Here is a 25,271-nt window from a genome sequence, read left to right as displayed (position 1 = left end):
ATATGCCATCCATAAATCAACCCATCACGCTCAGCCGTCACAGAAGTACACAAATACACTCACACAGTCAGTAGAACAAATCAACCGACACACAGTCACACACACACATCACAGACGTACCCATGCACTCACGGTACATGCAATCACGCACAAAAATCCCAGTCCCATCTGTCAAGCCAAAGATAGAGAACATCGAAGCGCCACCACACACACAGACACCCAGGCGCGGAAAAGCGCGCACAAGAAGCGAAAGGAGCGCACAAACGCACACGCACGCGCACGCACGGAGCGGCACAAGGATGCAAAATAGCAAACCCACTCACACACCGGAAGTATGAGGAGACTGCAAAAAGAGAGAGAGAGAGAGAGACGCCCCCGAACGGGAACAAAGAGTATGACCGCTAGATAACCAGCACACACAGAACCATGAGCGCCCCCAATATGAGCGTCACTCAAATCATACAATCAACAAAATAAATCAGCACACTGCACGTCCCCACTCACCCAGGCCCACCGGGAGAGTAACCACCACACAATGAAACGCAAACGTAACCTAATCGAATGTAAGACGCACGTTTAGTAATGAAGAAACATTTAAAAAGCGAAAAAAGACTCGATTTCTGGAAACATTTGCCCCTCATACGTATAGCTAGCTACCCACTCCCCCTGCATGTACAATACGCCCAAATGAGGACCGCAGCACACCAATGACAAAACAGTTCAAAAACATGTCAACTTTTGTTGAACACGTCAAAACAAGGGATCCCTATCTAACATCACGTACCATACAAGCGCGTACGTGCCCGATCATAAATCACCAGGAAAAACGCCAGCTCAGGGGGAAATATAATACAAATCAACCCCCACACCTACCAGCAATCTTCCCTATCAACATACAGATATCAGACACACCTACACACAGGCCCATACATAGTTCTGCAGTCTACGTATGGAATTGGAATCAGGCCTCCACCCGCCGGCATAACAGACTCCCACAGTTTCGACTGGCTTATGTGAGGAATTAATAACCAAAATTATTAATCCCAAACTCCTAGACGAACATAAATTTATTTTACCTGTTTAGAAGCGCACGTCCTTTGATTTCTATGCTAAACACCCGGAATTGTTTTCCAAGAAAACGCCAAAACCACCAATTTTAGCATTTCTTTTTAAATATGGAATCACTCCCCATTAATCAGCACTTGGTCATGTACAACAATATGAGATATACACAATACACGCTTCCAAAATAGAAGCAGAAGGTAATTTGTATATAGCAAAACCATATCTTCTGCATTATTAGCCAGGTATGCCTTATAAACGAACCCTCACTTGACGAGGGAACACCTATAAAGTTAAAGATGTACTATTGTCATCAAAAATGTATTTCAAACCAGGGGTAAGGACGAGGTCTTGGTCGCCCGGTGATTACAGTAAAAATAAAACAATGGCAAATTAAATGCGCGTTGTCCACTTGAGCAAACACAGGGAGAGAAAAAAAAAAAAAAATCCTCTCGTGCGCCTCGGAACACAGAGGGGAGCCCCATCGCTGCACCTCCCCCCCCACACACAGCGTCGCCATCCAAACTGCCCTGCGTTCTACTTACCTAGGCCTCCTCACCAAACAGCCCAAAGCAGCAATCAAATAATATCACTCACCTAAAAGCGTTTCAGCGAGGAAGCCTATCGTAACCGGGAAATTTCGGCACCAATTGATGTATCTGGATCGCGGCGCTGTTGTGTGTAGAGGAGCAAAGTGAGGCGACCCTCAATGAACCAGACAAAGTTTCAATCCCAGTGTTGTATCGCAGTTTTATTGACACAAACACGGCTCAATGAACAAGGCGACGTGAGGACAACGGCCCACGACGAAAATGGAGTCACAGTTTGAAAGCCCTTCTCGAATCGACTTACAATACGGTGAACACAAAGACATCAGTCTAAAACATTGCATTATATTAACTTTGAGACCCTCCTCCGGACATGCTATGGGCCACCTCCGCTTTTATGGGAACCAATCAAAACGTTGCACTCACGGGATGTTCCTGTGAGTGGGAGGGACATCTGGCCTGTAGCTATACTTGTCTCATACTGGCACACGTAACTATACGGTTTATATCGATAGAACTAACTAAACATCTTATACTATATTATGAAGTACTACAGAACTTTATTTAACACCAGTAACTATAAGGATGAAATGTCAGAGGAATACATTTTAACTGTTCCTGAGTAACAGTGAACTTTACCAATTAAAGAGAAACCACATGATGTTGTTATTCAAGAGAGACGAACAGAATATATATGACTCAGAGAACAGCTGATACTACCATAGATTACCACCCAGAGTTAAGAGTTTGCCCAGACCCTGTGGGGTTTAATTACACCCCCAATAGCAACTTTGTTATCCCAGGCCCTCATAAATAACTCTTATATCTTCTCGAGGAATCACTGTTTGAGCATGCTGACTAAGAATAACCACAGTAGCCTATAGTAACAGCTGTCTTCTGAGCTCATTGAGTGACTAGCTCTCCTGGTGAACTATAAGCTGAAATATTATGATGTGTACAATTATGACATGTATTAAGGCATATGCTTATGGAAATATACATCATACCCTCACATGTTCTCCCCGTGTCCCCTAGGGTATACTACCCTCACATGTTCTCCCTGTGTCCCCTTGCGTAGGTATCCTCATATTTTAACTAATTCAGGATTCTAAAAATGCCTTCTCAATCCTGACCTAAGTTGTAAGTGTTTAGAGAGGCACTTGTCTCTCTAAACTCCTCTCTCCTTGGGCAAATCATTCCATTGCAGCGTTTGTAGGGATGTCAGGGGGTAACCGGCTAGTAACCAGATAGTTTTTAGTAATAGTACAACATAAACATTACAGAGACTGTAGTTTTCACTGTACAATACTTTAAAACAGTTGTCATGTTGCACACATGCCTAAAATTGCTGTTATTTGCGCCGCCCAGCTTGTCACACTCCAGGCTGCATGAACAGCGCTGCTCGGGCGCTGTTTTCTGCCCCCTCAATGTCCCAAAGTTCTCCCCACACTGGCACGGCTTACGGCTATCAAGTTAGCCATGTGCTATCTATGTTTGAGGGGTTTCTCGTCAGCGAAAAGTCAACAAACAGAACACGGTGACATGCATGCTGATCGTCCTTAATAATTAAAAAAGGCTTAGCCCATGCGTCCAGTGGCTTTATAGTTAGGCTATAGGCTGCTCAGATCTGGACTGGACTTATTTATGTTTTGGAATAGAACCGGCGGACCTCTGTACTGTAGACGTGCAGATGCATGCATGCAGATGCGATGCGTTGTTTATTGATGATTAAGCCTACAACAATTTATTTATATTGTTAAATGTTGCTTTAACAACATTTAGTTTGTCTTTTAAAAAGGAGCATAAATACATTTATACCATTCATCTACCAACTTTAATTATGTAGCCTATACTATGCATATTACATTTGGGGTAGCCTATTAAATAAAATAATTAAAAAAATCAACAACCGTTAATTAACCGGATATGCCATCGGCTACCCGGCTGGAAAATTAACCCTTAGATACATATGTATCTATATGTATATATTCTATTGTCTTCATCTATATGTATATATTCTATTGTCTTCATCTATATGTATATATTCTATTGTCTTCATCTATATGTATATATTCTATTGTCTTCATCTATATGTATATATTATATTGTCTTCATCTATATGTATATATTCTATTGTCTTCATCTATATGTATATATTATATTGTCTTCATCTATATGTATATATTCTATTGTCTTCATCTATATGTATATATTATATTGTCTTCATCTATATGTATATATTCTATTGTCTTCATCTATATGTATATATTCTATTGTCTTCATCTCCACAGAGAGACATTCAGAAACACACCTGGACAGAAGACATTCAGTCAAACCACACCTGGACACAGTGAGACTGGACACATTTTACACCAACATTTTATTTCAATGAATGAAATGTTTAAATAGCAGCAGACTCATCAGATTAAATATACTCATTGTATTCCTGTCTCAATGTCCAAATACTGATGATAAACACATACATTTAGACTAAAATGTATGTTATTTATTTTAGCCAATTTTCTCCTTTTTTTTTCTTTTACAAATTTAGATTTTCTGGAGGATATATATTATACATAGTTGTTTTAATGCTATGGATTGTTCAATGTAAAGTTGTAAATGAAGTATAATGTTTAACATGTATTAATTGTCTCCTCATATCAGATGTCCGTCTGCCGGAGTATGTAAAGGTCTATAAGGTCACTTTGGACGGTCTTGATCATGTGGCATACGTCACTGAAGAGCCCTCCTCCCTCTCCGACATCTACACAGACCTCCACCTATCAGTGGGAGGGAGTGAAGGGGTTAATCAGCAACATGAGGTGTGGCAGCTTGAGACCGCCTCCAGCATGAAGACCCTCTATGACGTCATAATCAAGTGCCGTGCCATCTTTAAGACCCTCCTCCCTGGCAGAGACACACCCAGCAGCAGAGTTCTGACCATTGGCATCGCTGGCATCGGGAAGACATTCTCCGTGCGTAAGTTCGCTCTGGACTGGGCGAGAGGTTTGGAGAACCAAGACATCAATCTCCTGGTTCTCTTCGCATTCCGGGAGCTGAACTTGGTCCGAGATGAGCAGCACAGTCTTCTCTCACTGATCCATGTTTTCCATCCAATGTTAGAGAAGCTCACAGCAGAGCAGCTCGCTGCCTGGAAAGTTGGCTTCATCTTCGATGGTCTCGATGAAAGCAGGTTTCCGCTGAAATTCCAGAACATTGACGTCGATTCTGACGCCTTCGACAACAATGACGTCGTCTCTGATGTCACGGTGACATCATCGGTGGGCCTGCTGTTGACAAACCTCATCAAGAGGAATCTGCTCCCCTCGGCTCTCCTCTGGATAACCACCAGACCTGCAGCAGCCTATCAGATCCCTCCTGAATGCGTTGACATGGTGACAGAAATACGAGGGTTCACTGACCCCCAGAAGGAGGAGTTCTTCAGGAAGATGTTCAGTGATGATGAGGAGCTGGCCAGCACCATCATCTCACACGTGAAGACATCAAAGAGCATCCACATCATGTGTCACATCCCAGTCTTCTGTTGGATGACCGCTACCGTTGTGGAGGACCTGGTGAAGACAGGCAAGACAGGGCAGCTGCCCAAGAGCCTGACCGGGATGTTCAGCCACTTCATATCGATCATGATAAAAAAGATGATGACGAAGTATGGCGAGACTGACAGGGATGTTCTTCTGATGCTGTGCCTGCTGGCGTTTGTACATCTGAAGAAAGGCAGCATCACGTTCTACCAAGAAGACCTGGAAGAGTGTGGTCTCGATGTGAACCACGCCGCGCTGTACTCGGGAGTGTGCACAGAGATCTTCAAAGAAGAGACCGTTCGATCTCAGAGGAAGATCTACAGCTTTGTTCATCTGAGCATCCAGGAGTTCCTGGCTGCAGTCTATCTGATGCACTGTTTCACACAGAAGAACATGGAGGTACTGAAGACATTCCTGGGAGATGATGTCAGTTCCTTGGAGGACTTCCTGCAGAGAGCCAGCGAAAAAGCCCTGAAGAGTAAGAACGGCCACCTGGACCTCTTTGTCCGCTTCCTTCATGGCCTCTCGCTGGAGTCCAACCAGAGTCTGTTAGGAGGCCTGCTGGGTCACACAGAGAACAGTCCAGAGAGCATCCAGAGAGTCATCAACAACCTGAAGGAGATCAAAATGAAAGATGGGAGTCTCTCTCCTGACAGATTCATCAACATCTTCCACTGTCTGATGGAGATGAACGACCTCTCAGTACATCAGGAGATCCAACAGTACCTGAAGTCAGCGGACAGATCAAAGACACAACTGTCTGAGAGCCAGTGTTCAGCTCTGGCGTTCATGATGCTGACGTCAGAGCAGGTTCTGGAGGAGTTTGACCTGCACCAATACCAATACACACCATCATCAGCAGCATGGGCGAGATTCAGACTACTCCCAGCTGTGAGGAACAGCAGAAAGGCTCGGTTAGTAGTCATGTGGATGGAAAACCTGTTAGAATCAATCTACCATCACACCTAATTACTATAATAATAATCGGGTCTCAAAGTGTGTGTGTGTGTGTGTGTGTGTGTGTGTGTGTGTGTGTGTGTGTGTGTGTAATATTTATACAGCATTTTTGCCTAAATGGAACTGACTGACACGCACAGAGAACAAAGTAAAAATAATAAATAAGATACCATTCATAGATCAATCAATGCAAGTTACACACTGTAGTATTAAACCATTTTGGGCGGGAACCCCTTTTGGTGTTTTAACCCATTTTGGGCGGGAACCCCTTTTGGTGTTAGCATCATGTCATGCTTTAGCTATTGAAAAATAGCAGATCTACAAGCTCGTAGCGCGCCACCGAGTGGCGCGCTACGAGCTTGTAGGTCTGCTATTTTTGAAAACTGTCAGGATTTAGAATCTGATCTCAGGTCAAAATGCGTTAAAGAACCACCATTCTTCTGTGCGTTAGAATCTGATCTCAGGTCAGAATGGGTTAAACATCATGTTATGCTTTAGCTATTGAAAAATAGCAGATCTACAAGCTCATAGCGCGCCACTTGGTGGCGCGCTATGAGCTTGTAGGTCTGCTATTTTAGTCGAAGAACGACTGACATAGAAACAGCTTTTTCAGAAAACTGTCAGGATATAGAAGACATTTTTAGAATCTGATCTCAGGTCAGAATGGGTTAATACAGATTATCTGTCTTTCACTTTGATGTTTTCTGGTTCCCTGTTCTTATATGACCTGTTCTTATCTGACCAACTAGACTGTTCTTATATGACCTGTCAATATCCGACCAACTAGACTGTTCTTATATGTCCTATCAATATCTGACCAACTAGACTGTTCTTATATGACCTGTCAATATCTGACCAACTAGACTGTTCTTATCTGACCTGTCAATATCTGACCAACTAGACTGTTCTTATATGACCTGTCAATATCTGACCAACTAGACTGTTCTTATATGACCTGTCAATATCTGACCAACTAGATTGTTCTTATATGACCTGTCAATATCTGACCAACTAGACATTGGTACATTTACATTACACTTTATAGTTAATTTCATTGAACATGAATTTGATCTAATCTGTGTTGATGATCACTGATTTTACATCATCTACATTTACAGACTTGTTGGCTGTCAACTCCAAAAGGCAGAATGTGAGATTGTGGCTTCAGCTCTCAGCTCTAATCCTTCACATCTAAGAGAATTGGACATCAGTTATAATGACATAACGGATCCATCCATGGACCTGCTCACTGCTGCATTGAAGAGTCCAAACTGTCACCTGGAGATACTGAGGTCACATTATTATTTTATTATTAGTTCTGTTTTATTATTTATAGTTTGATTCTTAACCCATTCTGAACGGGAACCCATTTTGGTGTTAGCATCATGTTATGCTTTAGCTATTGAAAAATAGCAGATCTACAAGCTCATAGCGCGCCACCGAGTGGCGCGCTACGAGCTTGTAGGTCTGCTATTTTTGAAAAATCGAAGAACGACTGGCATTTTTAGAATCTGATCTCAGGTCAGAATGGGTTTAATCAGACCAGTGTGTGTCCAGTGGAAACCTCGTATGAATCTGATCTCAGGTCAGAATGGGTTAATAATAAGAGTGTTAATAAAGTTGACATCATGGTATCCCACTGATTAGAATAACAATATGGTCAGAGTTTGTGTTGTCTACTTCACACTCTCACATCACAATGCTACGGTACAGTAACTACAATATGTGATCCATCATGGCTGCTAGGGAATTATCATTATCAATGCTACGGTACAGTAACTACAATATGTGATCCATCATGGCTGCTAGGGGATTATCATTATCAATGCTACGGTACAGTAACTACAATATGTGATCCATCATGGCTGCTAGGGGATTATCATTATCAATGCTACGGTACAGTAACTACAATATGTGATCCATCATGGCTGCTAGGGAATTATCATTATCAATGCTACGGTACAGTAACTACAATATGTGATCCATCATGGCTGCTAGGGAATTATCATTATGTGAACTAATGGGGTACAGTGATTACAGTATGTAGTCATGTTGGCACACACGCACGCACACACAATTCCTATGTTGGAAGATTAAGATTATGATGATTTACTTCACATTATCCCTGCCTGCCTTCTCTTTCCATCTCTTGGCGTCTTTACTCCAAAACTGTGATATTCAGTCCAGATATTTCATGTGTAATTACAGACTTGCTGGCTGTACCTTCACACAGACAGGATTTGAAGTTCTGCTCTCAGCTCTCAGCTCTAATCTTCTCCATCTGAAAGAATTGGACCTCAGTTTCATCTGCCTGCAGGAATCACAACTGCTCCAGCTCTCTGCGTTACTGAAGAGTCCACAGTGTGGACTGCAGATCCTGGGGTAAAGAATGTGTGTTCTCTCTGTGTGGATCTCTACTTGAACATCAACACAGCACTTTGTTAAATGTGTATTTCTCTGCAGGTTGTCAGGCTGTCGAGTCACAGAGGAAGGCTGTTCTTCTCTGGCTTCAGCTGTGACCTCCAACCCCTCCTCCCAGCTGAAACAGCTGGACTTGAACTTCAGCCACTTAGGAGATTCTGCTCTGAAGAAGCTGTCTGCTGCCCTGGAGACTGTCAAGTGAGTAGACTTGTGTAGAGCGGCCGTCAAAGGTTCCAGGTTAAATTCCCGGCTCCTCCTGGCTGCTACATGTCGAAGTGTCCTGGAGCAAGACTCTCTGAACCCCTAACAGCTCCCGATGAGCATGCATGTTTTCCTCTGCCATCGGTGGGTGAATGTGAACTACATTGTAATGTAAAGCGCTTTATAAATGCAGTTTCTCATATTATCATATCATATTACTATATGATCATGTTCATTCCAGCAGAGATTGAATATACAGTAGATAGTGTCTATGTTCCATGGTTCTATAACATAGATTAATATACAGTAGATAGTGTCTATGTTCCATGGTTCTATAACATAGATTAATATACAGTAGATAGTGTCTATGTTCCATGGTTCTATAACATAGATTAATATACAGTAGATAGTGTCTATGTTCCATGGTTCTATAACATAGATTAATACACAGTAGATAGTGTCTATGTTCCATGGTTCTATAACATAGATTAATACACAGTAGATAGTGTTTATGTTCCATGGTTCTATAACATAGATTAATACACAGTAGATAGTGTCTATGTTCCATGGTTCTATAACATAGATTAATACACAGTAGATAGTGTCTATGTTCCATGGTTCTATAACATAGATTAATACACAGTAGATAGTGTCTATGTTCCATGGTTCTATAACATAGATTAATATACAGTAGATAGTGTCTGTGTTCCATGGTTCTATAACATAGATTAATATACAGTAGATAGTGTCTTTGTTCCATGGTTCTATAACATAGATTAATATACAGTAGATAGTGTCTATGTTCCATGGTTATATATAACATACATGGGGGCCCAACTGACGGCCCGGGGGCCACATGCAGCCCCCACCATCACTTAAAGCGGCCCGCAGGTATATATATCCGAACATTTATATATTATTGTTTTGATGTCTATTTTTTATGTCCAATGTATTTTGTATTTGGTTCATAAATTAAATGCATTTGAAATTAAATAAAAATGTTACTTTTCAGGATTCCAATTAAAAAATAGCAAAAGAATAATTCAGGATTTCAGTTCAAATAATAGCAAAAATAGCTGATCCACAAGCTCAAAAGGCGTCACATTGCGGCGTGTTGTGAGCTTGTAGATTGGCTGTTTTTGCTACGACAGTAGTGTGCAATGTAATGTGTATTATGTGTCCCTCTGGGGTGAGGGTGGAAATATAGCACAACTCTGACTAGGGAGATAGGTGGGTTATTGTTCTGAGTTTTAATTAATGTAGAATGAAATTAGATGTAATTACTTACCTCTGTCATCGGTGTATGAATGTGTGTGTGAATGGGTGAATGTTTCTACATCCTGTCTGTCTGTTCCAGGGGGTCCTTGGGGGGTTCCAGGGGTCTTCTACATCCTGACAGTTTTCTGAAAAAGCTATGTTTCTATGTCAGTTGTTCTTCGATTTTTCAAAAATAGCAGACCTACAAGCTCGTAGCGCGCGCTACGAGCTTGTAGATCTTCTATTTTTCAATGGCTAAAGCATAACATAGTGCTAACACCAAAAGGGGTTCCCGTTCAGAATGGGTTGAACACTTTATCCATATTTTATACGTATCTTTTTTTAATAGTTAGTTATAGTATTTTAAACCAAAAAGGCTCTTTCACACACTTATGCTGCAGTGTGCCAGTGATCACCCTCCTTATTTGTGCCAATGTTGGCACTGGTGCCTAAGGTTGCCTATAGACAATTTTAAAATGGCCTATTACAAGCTCCGTTGTAACCAAATGGACCCAAAACAATCTCAGATTGAAAGGTGCAATAGACCACTAGATGTTGCTCTCTGAACACCTCTGTTTCATGAGGGTTCTTGCTTGACTCACATCTGTTCTGTAGGGCAGCAATATTATGCAGTTTGCAACGCTGCAATATGGTAGCCTGGCCAGTGTTCATTTTGACAGCTAATTCCAATTTAGTCTTTTGAATAACACACGCTTTAGTTTTAGTCCTATTTTACTCATCTGAAATGGTCTAGTCTTAGTCTAGTCTTAGTGTTAGTCAATAAACCTGGTGGCAGCTTCCTCCAAGCGTTCCTTTAGGGGGGAAAGTACAAAGTTGCCCACCCCTGTATTATAACATTAATTATACAGTATAGTCGGTGTCTGTGTTCCATGGTTCTATTTCTAACATTTTGAATGTACAGTGATTGATACAGACAGTGATTTACAGTGAGTGTTATGATGTTCACCATGATATACTAGAATGATAAACAGCATCTGAATCTAAACAGTGTTCTAAATGACATCATAGTCTAAAGACATGAGGATAGAAGTATTGATATATTTAACATGTCTATAATCTATCTATAGAGATGATAGAAGTGTCAGTGTGTAGCAATCGCCCTCTTCACAGCAAGGCAAATTATTAACTAAGGAATAAATCAGCAGGATGGTGGGGTTTACTCTGAACACTTTATGTAGGAAGTTGTAATTGACGAAATCACAGGTAAACAGTACACTTCACAATGACGTCTCTCCCTGTCTCTTTCCCTACTAAATGAAATAAACAAACAAGAAAACAAACTCAAACCAACAGTCAATAATTACATTCAAACCCCCCTCCCGCCCCAAACCAGTCCCAAAGTCAGCGGAACGCAACTGCGCTTCGAATTAAACAAATAATAAAAAACCACGTCCGACCTCCTCTTCCAAGTAACGAGTGATGTTTGGACAGCGTCTGTGGGAGAATGATGACAAAATGTGTTTAGTAAATATTTGGTGGGACTAAAACAGGCCGATGTGAGACATTAAGCAGCAGGTTTTGACTTGATTCATTGTTGTTCTACTTCCTACAGTGTGAATCATGGAGGAGAACGCTGGACTAAACCTCAACTCCTTACAACACGTGAGTCTGTCTGTCTGTCTGTCTGTCTGTCTGTCTGTCTGTCTGTCTGTCTGTCTGTCTGTCTGTCTGTCTGTTCCAGGGGGTCCTTGGAGGGTTCCAGGGGTCTTTCTGAAAAAGCTATGTTTCTATGTCAGTTGTTCTTTGATTTTTCAAAAATAGCAGACCTACAAGCTTGTAGCGCGCCACTCGGTGGCGCGCTACGAGCTTGTAGATCTGCTATTTATCAATGGCTAAAGCATAACATAATGCTAACACCAAAAGGGGTTCCCGCCCAAAATGGTTTAAACACTTTATCCATATTTTATACGTTGGCTATTTAAAAATAGCAGATCTACAAGCTTTGAGCTTGTACATCTGATAGTGTGTGTGTGTGTGTGTGTGTGTGTGTTCAGTGCACATTGAACAGGTGTGTGTTTTGCCATGCTGCACTGCTTTAGCTATTGAAAAATAGCAGATCTACAAGCTCGTAGCGCGCCACCGAGTGGCGCGCTACGAGCTTGTAGATCTGCTATTTTTGAAAGATGGAAGAAAAATAGCCTTTTCAGAAAACTGTCTGGATGTAGAAGACATTTTTAGAATCTTGTACCCAGGCCGGTTACCCAGGGCGGTACCCAGGATATTGAAAAATAGCAGATCTACAAGTTCATAGCGCGCGCCACAGAGTGAACTGCACTGCATGGGGTCTGCACCAAATCTGCTGAAAATATCAGATCCTCAGGGCTCCGTTTCCCTCTACACCGGGGTCCCCTATTACCCCCCCCCCCCCATGGGTCCTTGGGGGGTTCCGTTATTGGAAGGTTCCAGGGGTCCGTGGGGGGTTCCAGGGGTCCGTGGAGGGTTCCAGGGGTCCGTGGAGGGTTCCAGGGGGTCCGTGGAGGGTTCCAGGGGTCCGTGGGGGGTTCCAGGGGGTCCTTGGAGGGTTCCAGGGGTCCGTGGGGGGTTCCAGGGGGTCCTTGGAGGGTTCCAGGGGTCCGTGGAGGGTTCCAGGGGTCCGTGGGGGGTTCCAGGGGGTCCTTGGAGGGTTCCAATGGGTCCCCAGCTAAATGTGTTAATTCAGCATTACATATAAATATTATATATTAAACACTTTATCCATATCTTATACGTCGGCTATTTAAAAATAGCAGATCTACAAGCTCACAGCGCATCACTGCGTTCCGCGCTTTGAGCTTGTACATCTGATACAGAAAGTGTGTGTGTGTGTGTGTGTGTGTGTGTGTGTGTGTGTGTGTGTGTGTGTGTGTGTGTGTGTGTGTGTGTGTGTGTGTGTGTGCACGCACGTATCTGTGTGCGTGCGTGCGCCGTGCACGTATCATTCAGTGAAGGATGTATTTAATGTGTATTTAATGTGTACTGTGTTGTTTTCTCATCAGATTCCCAGCGTCTCACTCTGGACACAAACACAGCAAACCGTTACCTCTCTCTGTCTGAGAACAACAGGGAGGTGACCCGTCAGGATGGTCAGCCTCATTCATATCCTGATCATCCTGACAGGTTTGATAGACGGGCTCAGGTTCTGAGTTCAGAGAGTCTAGATGAACGCTGCTACAGTGAGGTACAGTTCAGTGGACGGGTTCAGATAGGAGTGACTGACGGAGACATCAGTAGGAAAGGAGCGGGTCAGGACTCTGAGCTTGGAGGGAATGAACAGTCCTGGTGTCTGTTCTGTGCTGATGGTCAGCATGGTGACCTTTACTCTGTCAAACACAATAGTAAGCAGACTGCCCTTCCTATCCGTCCCTCTGGCTCCAACGGAGTAGCAGTGTATCTGGACCGTCCCGCTGGGACTCTGTCCTTCTACAGAGTGTTAGAGGACGCTCTGACTCACCTGTACACCGTCCAGACCTCCTTCACTCAACCGCTCTACGCTGGGTTTGAGTTGTTCCATGACTCCTCTGTGTCTCTGTGTGAGGACAGACAGGCTGTGAGGACAGACAGGCTGTGAGGACAGACAGGCTGTGAGGACAGACAGACAGGCTGTGAGGACAGACAGACAGGCTGTGAGGACAGACAGACAGGCTGTTAGGACAGACAGGCTGTGAGGACAGACAGGCTGTGAGGACGGACAGACAGGCTGTGAGGACAGACAGAAAGACAGGCTGTGAGGATAGACAGACAGGCTGTGAGGACAGACAGACAGACAGGCTGTGAGGACAGACAGGCTGTGAGGACAGACAGGCTGTGAGGACAGACAGACAGGCTGTGAGGATAGACAGACAGGCTGTGAGGACAGACAGGCTGTGAGGACAGACAGACAGGCTGTGAGGATAGACAGACAGGCTGTGAGGACAGACAGACAGGCTGTGAGGATAGACAGACAGGCTGTGAGGACAGACAGACAGGCTGTGAGGACAGACAGGCTGTGAGGACAGACAGACAGGCTGTGAGGACAGACAGACAGGCTGTGAGGACAGACAGACAGACAGGCTGTGAGGACAGACAGACAGGCTGTGAGGACAGACAGACAGACAGGCTGTGAGGACAGACAGACAGACAGGCTGTTAGGACAGACAGACAGACAGACAGACAGACAGACAGGCTTTGAGTCGTCTGCATCCTATATTATACATGATGTGTTCTCCAGTGTGTCGCAGCGTGAGCTTGTAGATCGGCTATTTGGTGTAAAAACAGTCATTACGACCGCATCAAGGCCCGGCAAATGTTTTATTCCAAAGACCGACTAAAACTAAAACAGAAATGTGCTGCCCAAAACAACACTGTTGTCACAATGCTGTTATCTTATATATAACTATATATTTGTTGTTATATTTGATATGTGTTGATTAAAAACATATTTACATTTCATGCTGTTGAACGCCTTCTTTGACCCTCCTATCAAGTCCTATGACCCTTCTTTGAGGGGCGCTAGTCCCTCCTATCAGCAGCTTTTCAGGGTGTGTGTGACCCTCCTATCAGCAGCTTTTCAGGGTGAGTGTGACCCCCCTATCAGCAGCTTTTCAGGGTGAGTGTGACCCTCCTATGAGCAGCTTTTCAGGGTGTGTGTGACCCTCCTATCAGCAGCTTTTCAGGGTGAGTGTGACCCCCCTATCAGCAGCTTTTCAGGGTGAGTGTGACCCTCCTATGAGCAGCTTTTCAGGGTGTGTGTGACCCTCCTATGAGCAGCTTTTCAGGGTGAGTGTGACCCTCTGAGCAGCTGTTCAGGGTGAGTGTGACCCTCCTATGAACAGCTGTTCAGGGTGTGTGTGACCCTCCTATAAACATCTTTTCAGGGTGAGTGTGACCCTCCTATGAACAGCTTTTCAGGGTGAGTGTGACCCTCCTCTGAACAGCTGTTCAGGGTGAGTGTGACCCTCCTATGAACAGCTGTTCAGGGTGAGTGTGACCCTCCTATAAACATCTTTTCAGGGTGAGTGTGACCCTCCTATGAACAGCTGTTCAGGGTGAGTGTAACCCTCCTATGAACAGCTTTTCAGGGTGAGTGTGACCCTCCTATGAACAGCTTTTCCGGGTGAGTGTGACCCTCCTATGAACAACTTTTCAGGGTGAGTGTCACCCTCCTATGAACAGCTGTTCAGGGTGAGTGTCACCCTCCTATGAACAGCTGTTCAGGGTGAGTGTAACCCTCCTATGAACAGCTTTTCAGGGTGAGTGTGACCCTCCTATGAACAGCTTTTCAGGGTGAGTGTGACCCTCCTCTGAACAGCTGTTCAGGGTGAGTGTGACCAGAACGCAAACATTGAAGCTAAAAGTGAGGGCAGAAAGATTATAGGCGGAAACGGTGAGGACACAACATTGCGATTGGACGGAATTACATTCCGGATGATTTGATTGGTTGAACACGAAAAGTGATGTATGATGACTGATAAGAGCACCCCTCACTTCACACGGGTGTGATTTTTCTTTTTCCTAACCCATTTTGGCCTGACTAGAAAAATGTCTTCAAAATCCTGACAGTTTTCTGAAAAACCTTATGTTTCTGTGTGCTCAATATTTCATGTCAAGGACCCCAAAATGTAATTGGCCACCGAACCCCATCTGAAAATATGTTGTTCCAGGGACCCCTCAGAAGCAAAGATTTGAGTTAAAATGTTCACTCTGTAATAATATATATTCAAACATTTTCACGATTTAAAAAAATAGCAGATCTACAAGCTCATAGCGGTGGCGCGCTATGAGCTTGTAGATCTGCTATTGTTCAATAGCTAAAGTATAACATAATGCTTAAAACAACAAAATAGGTTAATGAAAGATGTTATACTTCCAGATTACTTCCATGTGTAACTATCATACCATGCTACACTTTAAACTCCAGCTTCTCGCTCAAATGTTTTCAAAAACATGTTTAATTATAATAAACATAGACATTGTTCAGCTGTAAATGAACATTGCGTGTGTGTTTACGTCGTGGCTGTCATGTTTAATTATAATAAACATAAACATTGTTTAGCTGTAAATGAACATTGCGTGTGTGTTTACGTCGTGGCTGTCATGTTTAATTATAATAAACATAAACATTGTTCAGCTGTAAATGAACATTGCATGTGTGTTTACGTCGTGGCTGTCATGTTGGAAACGGCAGTAAATCAAGCGGGCGCAGCTGGTGCTCCGAGGCTTTGATTAGGCATCGGTCTGTGTTACGGTTACGTAAGAACTTATTTCTTACGGTCCGTAAGAACTTAATCACACCCGTGTGAAGTGAGGGGCGCTAATATATTAAAGGAGAATTCCATGCTAGAATACTTTTTTACCTTTCTTAACTTTCTTTGTAGTCGTTACGTCCCCACCAAAGTGGTCCAGGTGTTTTTTTGTGCAAAAACTCCTTATTGGTTATTTCCCCTACCATAAGCTCTCAATGAATTGCATTGGATTGAATGGGAATTGAATGGGGCTATGGGGTGTTGTGCTAATTCGCTTATTTCCATCAAAATAAGTAGTAAAGTGTGCCGCTTGGGATATTATTTACATTATGAAGAGAGGATATATACAAAAAAATAATAATTTTGAGCAATGGAAATAAGCGAATTAGCACAACACCCCATAGCCCCATTCAATTCCCATTCCCGTAACAACTACAAAGAAAGGTAAGAAAGCCTTTTAGTATGGAATTCTCCTTTAAAGTAATCAAAACTCATGTTGATTATATAGGTGATGTAAAACAAACATTACATTCTCTTTAATGGCATTTAATGTTTGTGTTTAGGGACAAGATGACGTACATTTTCCCTTCGTTGTCAAGGGTTAGGGTTAGTGGCGTTAGTACTAATGGCGTTTTTAAAACAAACACTGAACTAAAAACAAACATTAAACCTGTATATATACTCACAAACAGACCTGCTGAATTCAGCCATTGACCAATCAGAATCAAGCATTCAACCTAGCCATGTAATAAGCTATACTATAGGCCAGTGGTTCCCAAAACTTTTCATGTCAAGGACCCCCAAATTGACCCCAATTAGAAAATATATGACAGGGACCCCCAAATTGACCCCAATTAGAATATATATATATATATACCCCCGTAATAGAATAAATATATGACAGGGACCCCCGTAATAGAATAAATATATGACAGGGACCCCCGTAATAGAATAAATATATGACAGGGACCCCCGTAATAGAATAAATATGTCACAGGGACCCCCGTAATAGAATAAATATATGATTGGGACCCCCGTAATAGAATAAATATATGACAGAGAACCTGCTTTGCCTTATTTATGACTGCTATACTTCCAGCCACTTTGTACTTGACGTTAGTAATGTGTGGTTTCCAGCTAAGCCTGTCATCTATTGTCACGCCCAGAAATGTATTTCCACGGACCCGGTCAATAGCAATCCCATCAATATGTATATGTACCTGTGTGTTAGTCCTGTGATTATCAAATAGTATAAACTCTGTCTTGCTCACATTTAAAGATAATTTATTATAATCAAACCATAACTTTAATTTACTTAATTCTTCATTGATGTCAACCTGCAGTTTATCCAGATTATCACCAGAGCAAAATACATTAGTGTCTGCAGAAAGTATTAGTGACGGGCGGCAGCTTTGATATTTTGTAAATATCATTGATATAAAGAATAAATAGTTTGGGCCCCAGTATTGACCCCTGGGGTCCAGCTTCACAAACTGTTGCCGTCTGTCCAAGTAACTTTTAATCCAGTTTATTGCAATGCCTCTGATACCAGTTTTCTCCAGTTTATTTACTAATGTGTTGTGTTGTGATGGATAGTGTCAAAAGCTTTTTTTTTTGGTAAATGAATATTCCTATTGCGTACTGCCGATTATCAATTGCGTCTGTGATTCTTTCTATGGATTCCATCAATGCCTGAGATGTTGATCTGTTCTTTCTGAAACCATATTGACTCTCTGAGAGTATATTAAATCTGTCAAAGAATGAACCTATGAAGTCTGCTGTTAAAACGTTTCTCTAATATCTTTGAGAATTGTGGCAGTAATGAGACAGGTCTGTACAGTTTGTGAAGTGGTGTTTGCTCCCATTTTCATACAGTGGAATGACCTTTGCTATTTGCATTTATTGGTCTGGAAATGAACCTGTTTGGAATGATACATTAGGCCTACATTATGTGTGTAAATGGCCTAGAAATCCCCCCCTATGACCTGTTTGACCAGTGACATGTCAATATCATTATAGTCGGTAGATGTTTTGTTTTGACTGTTTGTCCAAAATGTAAATTTCCTTCAATTCACTCAAGAACATTGAGCAAGGATTTCTATCAACCATCCCCCCCACATGTTCACCACCTGATCCTCGGTCCTGAACCATTCCCCCCCACATGTTCACCACCTGATCCTCGGTCCTGAACCATACCCCCCCACATGTCCACCACCTGATCCTCGGTCCTGAACCATTCCCCCCACATGTTCACCACCTGATCCTCGGTCCTGAACCATTCCCCCCACATGTTCACCACCTGATCCTCGGTCCTGAACCATTCCCCCCCACATGTTCACCATTTGATCCTCGGTCCTGAACCATTCCCCCCCACATGTTCACCATCTGATCCTCGGTCCTGAACCATTCCCCCCCACATGTTCACCACCTGATCCTCGGTCCTGAACCATTCCCCCCCACATGTTCACCACCTGATCCTCGGTCCTGAACCATTCCCCCCACATGTTCACCACCTGATCCTCGGTCCTGAACCATTCCCCCCACATGTTCACCACCTGATCCTCGGTCCTGAACCATTCCCCCCCACATGTTCACCACCTGATCCTCAGTCCTGAACCATTCCCCCCCACATGTTCACCACCTGATCCTCGGTCCTGAACCATTCCCCCCACATGTTCACCACCTGATCCTCGGTCCTGAACCATTCCCCCCCACATGTACTGGTATATATATATAGTATACGTATATAGTGTACTGTTGTCTAGAGCTATAGAGCTATTTGAATTGTGAGTCTTCAGTGAAAGAGTGGTGGGGGCAGATGACAAACTCATTTCTAAATCTAAAGTTGACCTGGCTCGTCTTGCTCCATGCTACTCTGCTCTGAAGAGAACCACCGTGTTGCCTTATACAAGCGAGCTGATGAAGCTTTTTTGGAAAAACCAAAACCCTATGATGAAGGACAGGGGTGGTTGAGTTTTTTAATCCAGTGTGTCCTGCGGTGCAGTCCTACCAACCTCACTGGTTGATCTCCTTGACACTGTCTGGAGAGCATGGACAAGATGCTGACGAGATAGATATTTAATCGGCACTGATTTGTACACCAGCATGCAACGGGCACATGTGGTCACTTTAAGAATAGTTTCACTGAGATCCTTGACCCTCAAAACATAGGTCTAGACACCTTGTTTGTTCATTTAAGTGCAATATTGGCTGAGATATAGTGAAAATCGATTATTTTGATAATGGAGGCACTCATTTGCATAAAAATTGGAGATGGGACACTTTGCAAACTTTTTAACATAGCTTATTCAAGTAAGAAATATTCCATGATGTGGAGTCAGTTCAAGTTATTCGTTCATTTATTCCAAATGTATAGCTGATACTGACTAAATATAAAACTTTCACCGATTTGAGGTATAGTTCAGAATTTTGGCTACAGAAAGACTAATTTACAAGATAGAAAGGTTATCTTGGGCTCAAATTGAAGCTTAGGGATATGGGAAGTTTTCTATATACAAGTGAGGCAGTGATACTCACCATAATGTGTTGGAAAATAACCATCTTTGTTGTTATTAGCCAAGCGGACACCATATTCTTTTGTGTTTTTGAAGATGATGTGGGTCATATTTAAGAATATAATGGTAGCAACCCCCCAAATCCTGTTCTGCTACTTACCCCTATGTGTCAAGATACTTCATGACCAATTTCAGACTACCATGTCTATGTATGTAATTTTAGTGAATTAATATTTGCCTTTACACAATTTCGCCAGAGCCATATACCAAAAAGGGGGTTTTGAAGTAGGTGGGACATTTTGACAACTTTTTATCATAGCTCATCATTTTCAGCACATTTTTTCCAATAAGAAAACACTGATTAGAAGTATATTTCCGGGGGGTGCAGGAGACCCCCCTCCAGCGACTAGACTAATATGTTCATATTTCGTTCAAATAAAACGTTTTAAACAACAAAAATATCAATATTCTATTGAACATATGAAGTATCTATACATATAAATGCATTTTGGTGGGCACTTTGTTTCTTCTTTTGTTTTTTTTCTGACGGGAATTCCTGCGGGAGCCCGGGAAAAGGTCCGCAAATTCCCAGGAATTAAAATGAGCCAAATCCGGGAAAATATTAAACCCTACCTCCCACTAATATTGTGAAGTCTTGCTACAACCTCTGTCCAATTTTCCTTGACTCTCTTCAAAACGCTTGAATAGTTTGGTCTTCTGCCCCTTCAATGGAACTCATGCCTTTACGATTGTAAAACATAGATTGGTTACGTAACCAACAACAGCCAATTAGCTACTACAAACGTTATGCTACAAGCGCTACATGCGCGGCGCACAGCCACGCGAGTGCAGTACTTTCATCCGACGGATCATTGGTCCGAACGACAACCTACCTCCTCCCTCACCCTAACCCTAACCTCCCCCGGGGCAGACACCTAAACCTAACCGCAACCCTCTCCCGACCCGCAGCGCACCTCGGAGCATTGCCCCGTCGGGCCTATGAGTTGTCGGACAAAAGGATGCCCCCCCAGCCATGCAGCACACAGCCACGCAGCGCACAGCCACTTGAGCCTTGGCCACACTGTCAGCACGAACAACAACCACAAGTCCACAATCATAGCCAATAAAACGATCAATCATCAATGTTATAAACTCTAAGTACTGGACCCTCGTCTGGTTTGACAGACAGGTAGTGTGTGCAGGCTGGGTGGTGTGTGATAATCCGGTTGAAGTATTCCTTCGGTACGGCGACTGCGGCGGCGGGCCCGGGAGAACAATAACGCGACACGAGACAGTATCACGCTAAAGGTTCACAGAGTTTATTACACAAACAGGAACATATATAGTGCTGGATCATAATGACGTGACAACAAGATATCAGACATAATAACGTGCCTACTGCAGCAAGGCTGACCTCGCTGTCACCGAGATGTCTCTCGAAGCCTAACTATAAAGTATGCTACAGTTCAGGCAGTACACAATACATATCAAGTACACTGTGTCTCACGCTCAAGTACCCAGACATGGGCGATCATGATTATAACAATCAATAAGCTGCGTCGCATCGCGATCGCATGTATATACATTATTATATAAAGATCCTTACCATGGTTGCCTGCATCATACCATGGTCGACCCATGCAAGCTTTTCTTAAAAAAGTCCTTCATTCTCGAAAAAGGCTTTGACTGTATATCCACAGAGGCGTCTGGGAGAAATGCGAGGCCCTGTGCGATATGTCGGGGGGGAACAATCAATTAATTAATTAATTAATACTTACTTTTGCCTTCACTTTCCTACAAATATTATGCCAGGTTCTCATCTCCAATGAGTAAGAAATTGACATGCACTGCCCAATTTAGCAGCTTAACAGTGTGAATGCAGAGTTTGTGGTCCACATTATGTTATTTTATTTGTTGTAAGGAAGCTATAGTTAACATGACATGAGTCATGTCAAGCAAGCTGTCACAGGAGGGGTCTCTGGGGCTGACACTGTCTGATGATCGAGCAATTATACATTATATGTATTTCTCTACAATGAATACAGATGGAACACAAACCTGTTGCCCATAGGCGGCGGGTGCGTAAGGCTAGGGAAGGCTTAGCCTTCCCAAAAATTATGCTGGGTATTTCTTTTTTTATATATATAATATATGTGCGCAGCATTATAGAAGGCTATTGTGTGTGTGTGTGTGTGTGTGTGTGTGTGTGTGTGTGTGTGTGTGTGTGTGTGTGTGTGTGTGTGTGTGTGTGTGTGTGTTGTCGCTGCACCCTGGTGATCGCTGATCGGATAGGCCAGTCCATCCAAGACGAGAGAATTTGAAATAAAGTGTGGGAAAACATACCAGGGTTTTGCAGGAAGTGAGCACCAGGGAATTCTGGGAGTTCTCTTGCGCAATTCTACAAACTACTTAATTAATTCATTTGAATTCATGCAATTTTCTCAGAACGATTTCAGACCTTAAAAACTAATAGATAAAATTAAGTAAGATTAAAATGTAATCATCAGAATAAATATATTGTATTTAACTATAATGAGTGGATTCCATATATAGATATTGTTATGTAATGTTACCTCAAATAATAGGCACAAAATAAAGCAAACAATTATATTGATTACATTTTACTTTAGATATTCAATTAATATTACAACAGAAAAAAATCCTTTCTGACAGTACTGTTACCGTATGCTGCATACGACCCAATGTTGGGATAAAATACACTTGATTCATGTTACTTACTGTATGCTGTCAACAATCTATAATAAAAAAAAATTACATTTGGGGGATATCTTTCACAATAATAAATAAAACATGTTCTAGACATTCTAATGATCACAAAAAACCCATATATTAGTTATTTTACTTTTTACTTTTATCAGGGTTAAAGGTCAAAGGTCATAGGTTAAAAAAATATCTAAATTGCACGGAGAATCTGAGCGGCAGGGGCGGTATTGCAGTCGCTGTACCGCACTGTTGTGACGAAAAGAGAGTTGAGCCAGAAGGCAAAGCTCTCTGTCTACCGAGCAATCTTCGTTCCTACTCTCACCTATGGTCATGAAGTGTGGGTCATGACCGAAAGAATAAGGTCACGAATACAAGCGGCTGAAATGAGTTTTCTTCGACGGGTGGCTGGCATCTCTCTTAGAGATAGGGTGAGAAGTTCAGTCACACGAGAGAGACTCGGAGTAGAACCGCTGCTCCTTCGCCTGGAAAGGAGCCAGCTGAGGTGGTTCGGGCATCTGGTTAGGATGCCACTCGGGCGCCTCCCTAGGGAGGTCCTCGACGCATGTCCCACTGGGAGGAGACCCCGGGGCAGACCAAGGCGCAGTTGGAGGAAATACATCGACTCTCTGGCCTTGGAACGTCTCGGAATCCCCCAGGAGGAAGTCACTAATGTTGCTCGGGAGAGGGAAGTCTGGAGCTCTCTGGTGGAGCTGTTGCCCCCGCGACCCGACTACGGATAAGCGGTTGAAGATGGATGGATGGATTGCACAGAGTCCAGAGATTGTTTTATGTGTGTGAATGTCAGCCTCTGTGGGGGGGGGGGGTATTTATATGCAAATATCATGACCAATGGCATCACAGGGTTAGAGTCCTAACGCTGGGTGTCACAGGGTTAGAGTCCTAACGCTGGGTGTCACAGGGTTAGAGTCCTAACGCTGGGTGTCACAGGGTTAGAGTCCTAACGCTGGGTGTCACAGGGTTAGAGTCCTAATGCTGGGTGTCACAGGGTTAGAGTCCTAATGCTGGGTGTCACAGGGTTAGAGTCCTAATGCTGGGTGTCACAGGGTTAGAGTCCTAACGCTGGGTGTCACAGGGTTAGAGTCCTAACACTGGGTGTCACAGGGTTAGAGTCCTAATGCTGGGTGTCACAGGGTTAGAGTCCTAACGCTGGGTGTCACAGGGTTAGAGTCCTAACGCTGGGTGTCACAGGGTTAGATTCCTAATGCTGGGTGTCACAGGGTTAGAGTCCTAACGCTGGGTGTCACAGGGTTAGAGTCCTAACGCTGGGTGTCACAGGGTTAGATTCCTAATGCTGGGTGTCACAGGGTTAGAGTCCTAACGCTGGGTGTCACAGGGTTAGAGTCCTAACGCTGGGTGTCACAGGGTTAGATTCCTAATGCTGGGTGTCACAGGGTTAGAGTCCTAACGCTGGGTGTCACAGGGTTAGAGTCCTAACGCTGGGTGTCACAGGGTTATAGTCCTAACGCTGGGTGTCACAGGGTTAGAGTCCCAGAACGATACGCATTCCTCCACGGTCCACATGTCCATCAGGACGTCTGTGGATATTTATCTTTAAATTCACTCTGATACAGCACGCACGCACGCGCACACACGCACACGCGCACACACACACACACACACACACACACACACACACACACACACACACACACACACACACACACACACACACACACACACACACACACACACACACACACACACACAGAGAGAGAGAGAACAGTAGCCTAGCCTAGCCCAGCTGTGCATTCTACTGATCACTATAAGTCTATGATCTATAGGAGCATAAACTACTCACTCACAGCAGCTGAACATTGATTACAAATGAACTACAAAGAAAAAGGAGCAGCGAACGATTCCTCAAAAGTCTTCTAAATCCCGACTGTTTTCGTGAAAAAGCTGTTTTTCTGTCAGTCTTTCTCAAACACTTTCACGTCACTTTTCACGATTCTTCAAAAATAGCAGACCTACAAGCTCGTAGCGCCGCACTCGGCACGGCGCTATAGCACTTGTAGATCTGCTATTTTAGCATTACATAATAATGCAACACCAGAAGGGGTTCCCACCCAGAATGGGTTAAACCTCCACATAAACCTACATACACAAAACACTGTTTAATCCATTGAAACTAAACTAAACAAACTACATTACCCATGTGGCTCTCTGTTTACGTGCATGATGTGACTCTGTTCGCAATGGCCACACAGTCTCATCAACTGCAGCTGTACACTGAATGTCACCACATAAACACATAGAATGCTCCTATGCCACCAAAATGTGGCCCTACCAACAGTCATTAAGACATGTGAATCCCTTGACTCCTTCAAAACCGTTCTCAAAGGGCACCTACGGACGGCTGCAATTCAAAACTGGCCCCCTTAAAATCTGAATCCCCCCCCCCCCCCCCCCCCCCTTTTCCTTCACTATGTTTCTTTTCCCTTTTTGCTTCCTATATGATGAATTCCTGTTCTGTTCTTTGGATAGAAGTGTCTATTTGTACGTCTCTAAATGTTTTGATGAACTGAACACGGTGGACCCTGTTGTAAACAAGTGTAATGCTTCATTGGGTCGTCCACTCACAGTTAGTCACAGTCTTTGTATTGAGTTTGTGCTTCAAATGTAAAGTAATTCTGCAAACTGTTAATACATATTTCAATCAATCAATCATTCAAAACACAGAATCACAAGCAGAAATGTCATAGAATGTTAAGACAGAATCACACTGTATGAACCTCCTTTCGATCAACTTTGCACATAAAGACATCATACTATATATAATATATACACTATTATTATTATACT

At 43.1% G+C, this 25,271-nt stretch overlaps 1 protein-coding gene across 4 annotated transcripts in view; it reads left to right on the top strand.

The window, feature by feature from the left end:
- Nucleotides 1–14,134, top strand: part of LOC310864380 (NACHT, LRR and PYD domains-containing protein 3-like) — a 44,759-nt gene extending 30,625 nt beyond the window's left edge. The window contains exons 4-11 of one of the 4 annotated variants that reach the window (XR_014569738.1): nucleotides 3,902–3,960; nucleotides 4,275–6,066; nucleotides 7,228–7,401; nucleotides 8,318–8,491; nucleotides 8,573–8,728; nucleotides 11,562–11,611; nucleotides 12,985–13,772; nucleotides 13,984–14,134. Coding sequence is in view for 1 of the 4 variants with exons in the window: in XM_083773062.1 (XP_083629188.1) it covers nucleotides 3,902–3,960; nucleotides 4,275–6,066; nucleotides 7,228–7,401; nucleotides 8,318–8,491; nucleotides 8,573–8,728; nucleotides 11,562–11,611; nucleotides 12,985–13,556 (2,977 nt within the window). In the remaining 3 variants the exon portion in view is untranslated. Of the gene's footprint in view, nucleotides 1–3,901; nucleotides 3,961–4,274; nucleotides 6,067–7,227; nucleotides 7,402–8,317; nucleotides 8,492–8,572; nucleotides 8,729–11,561; nucleotides 11,612–12,984 lie in introns of all 4 variants that reach the window. The other 3 variants (XR_014569739.1, XR_014569740.1, XM_083773062.1) reach the window with 3 other exon arrangements.
- The last annotated feature ends 11,137 nt before the right edge of the window (nucleotides 14,135–25,271 follow it).

This window comes from Protomyctophum parallelum, assembly GCF_964188405.1.
Source record: "Protomyctophum parallelum genome assembly, chromosome: 9".
NCBI classification, from domain to species: domain Eukaryota; kingdom Metazoa; phylum Chordata; class Actinopteri; order Myctophiformes; family Myctophidae; genus Protomyctophum; species Protomyctophum parallelum.
Note: the sequence above shows the minus strand (reverse complement) of the source record. Positions and strands in the feature narration are given on the sequence as shown.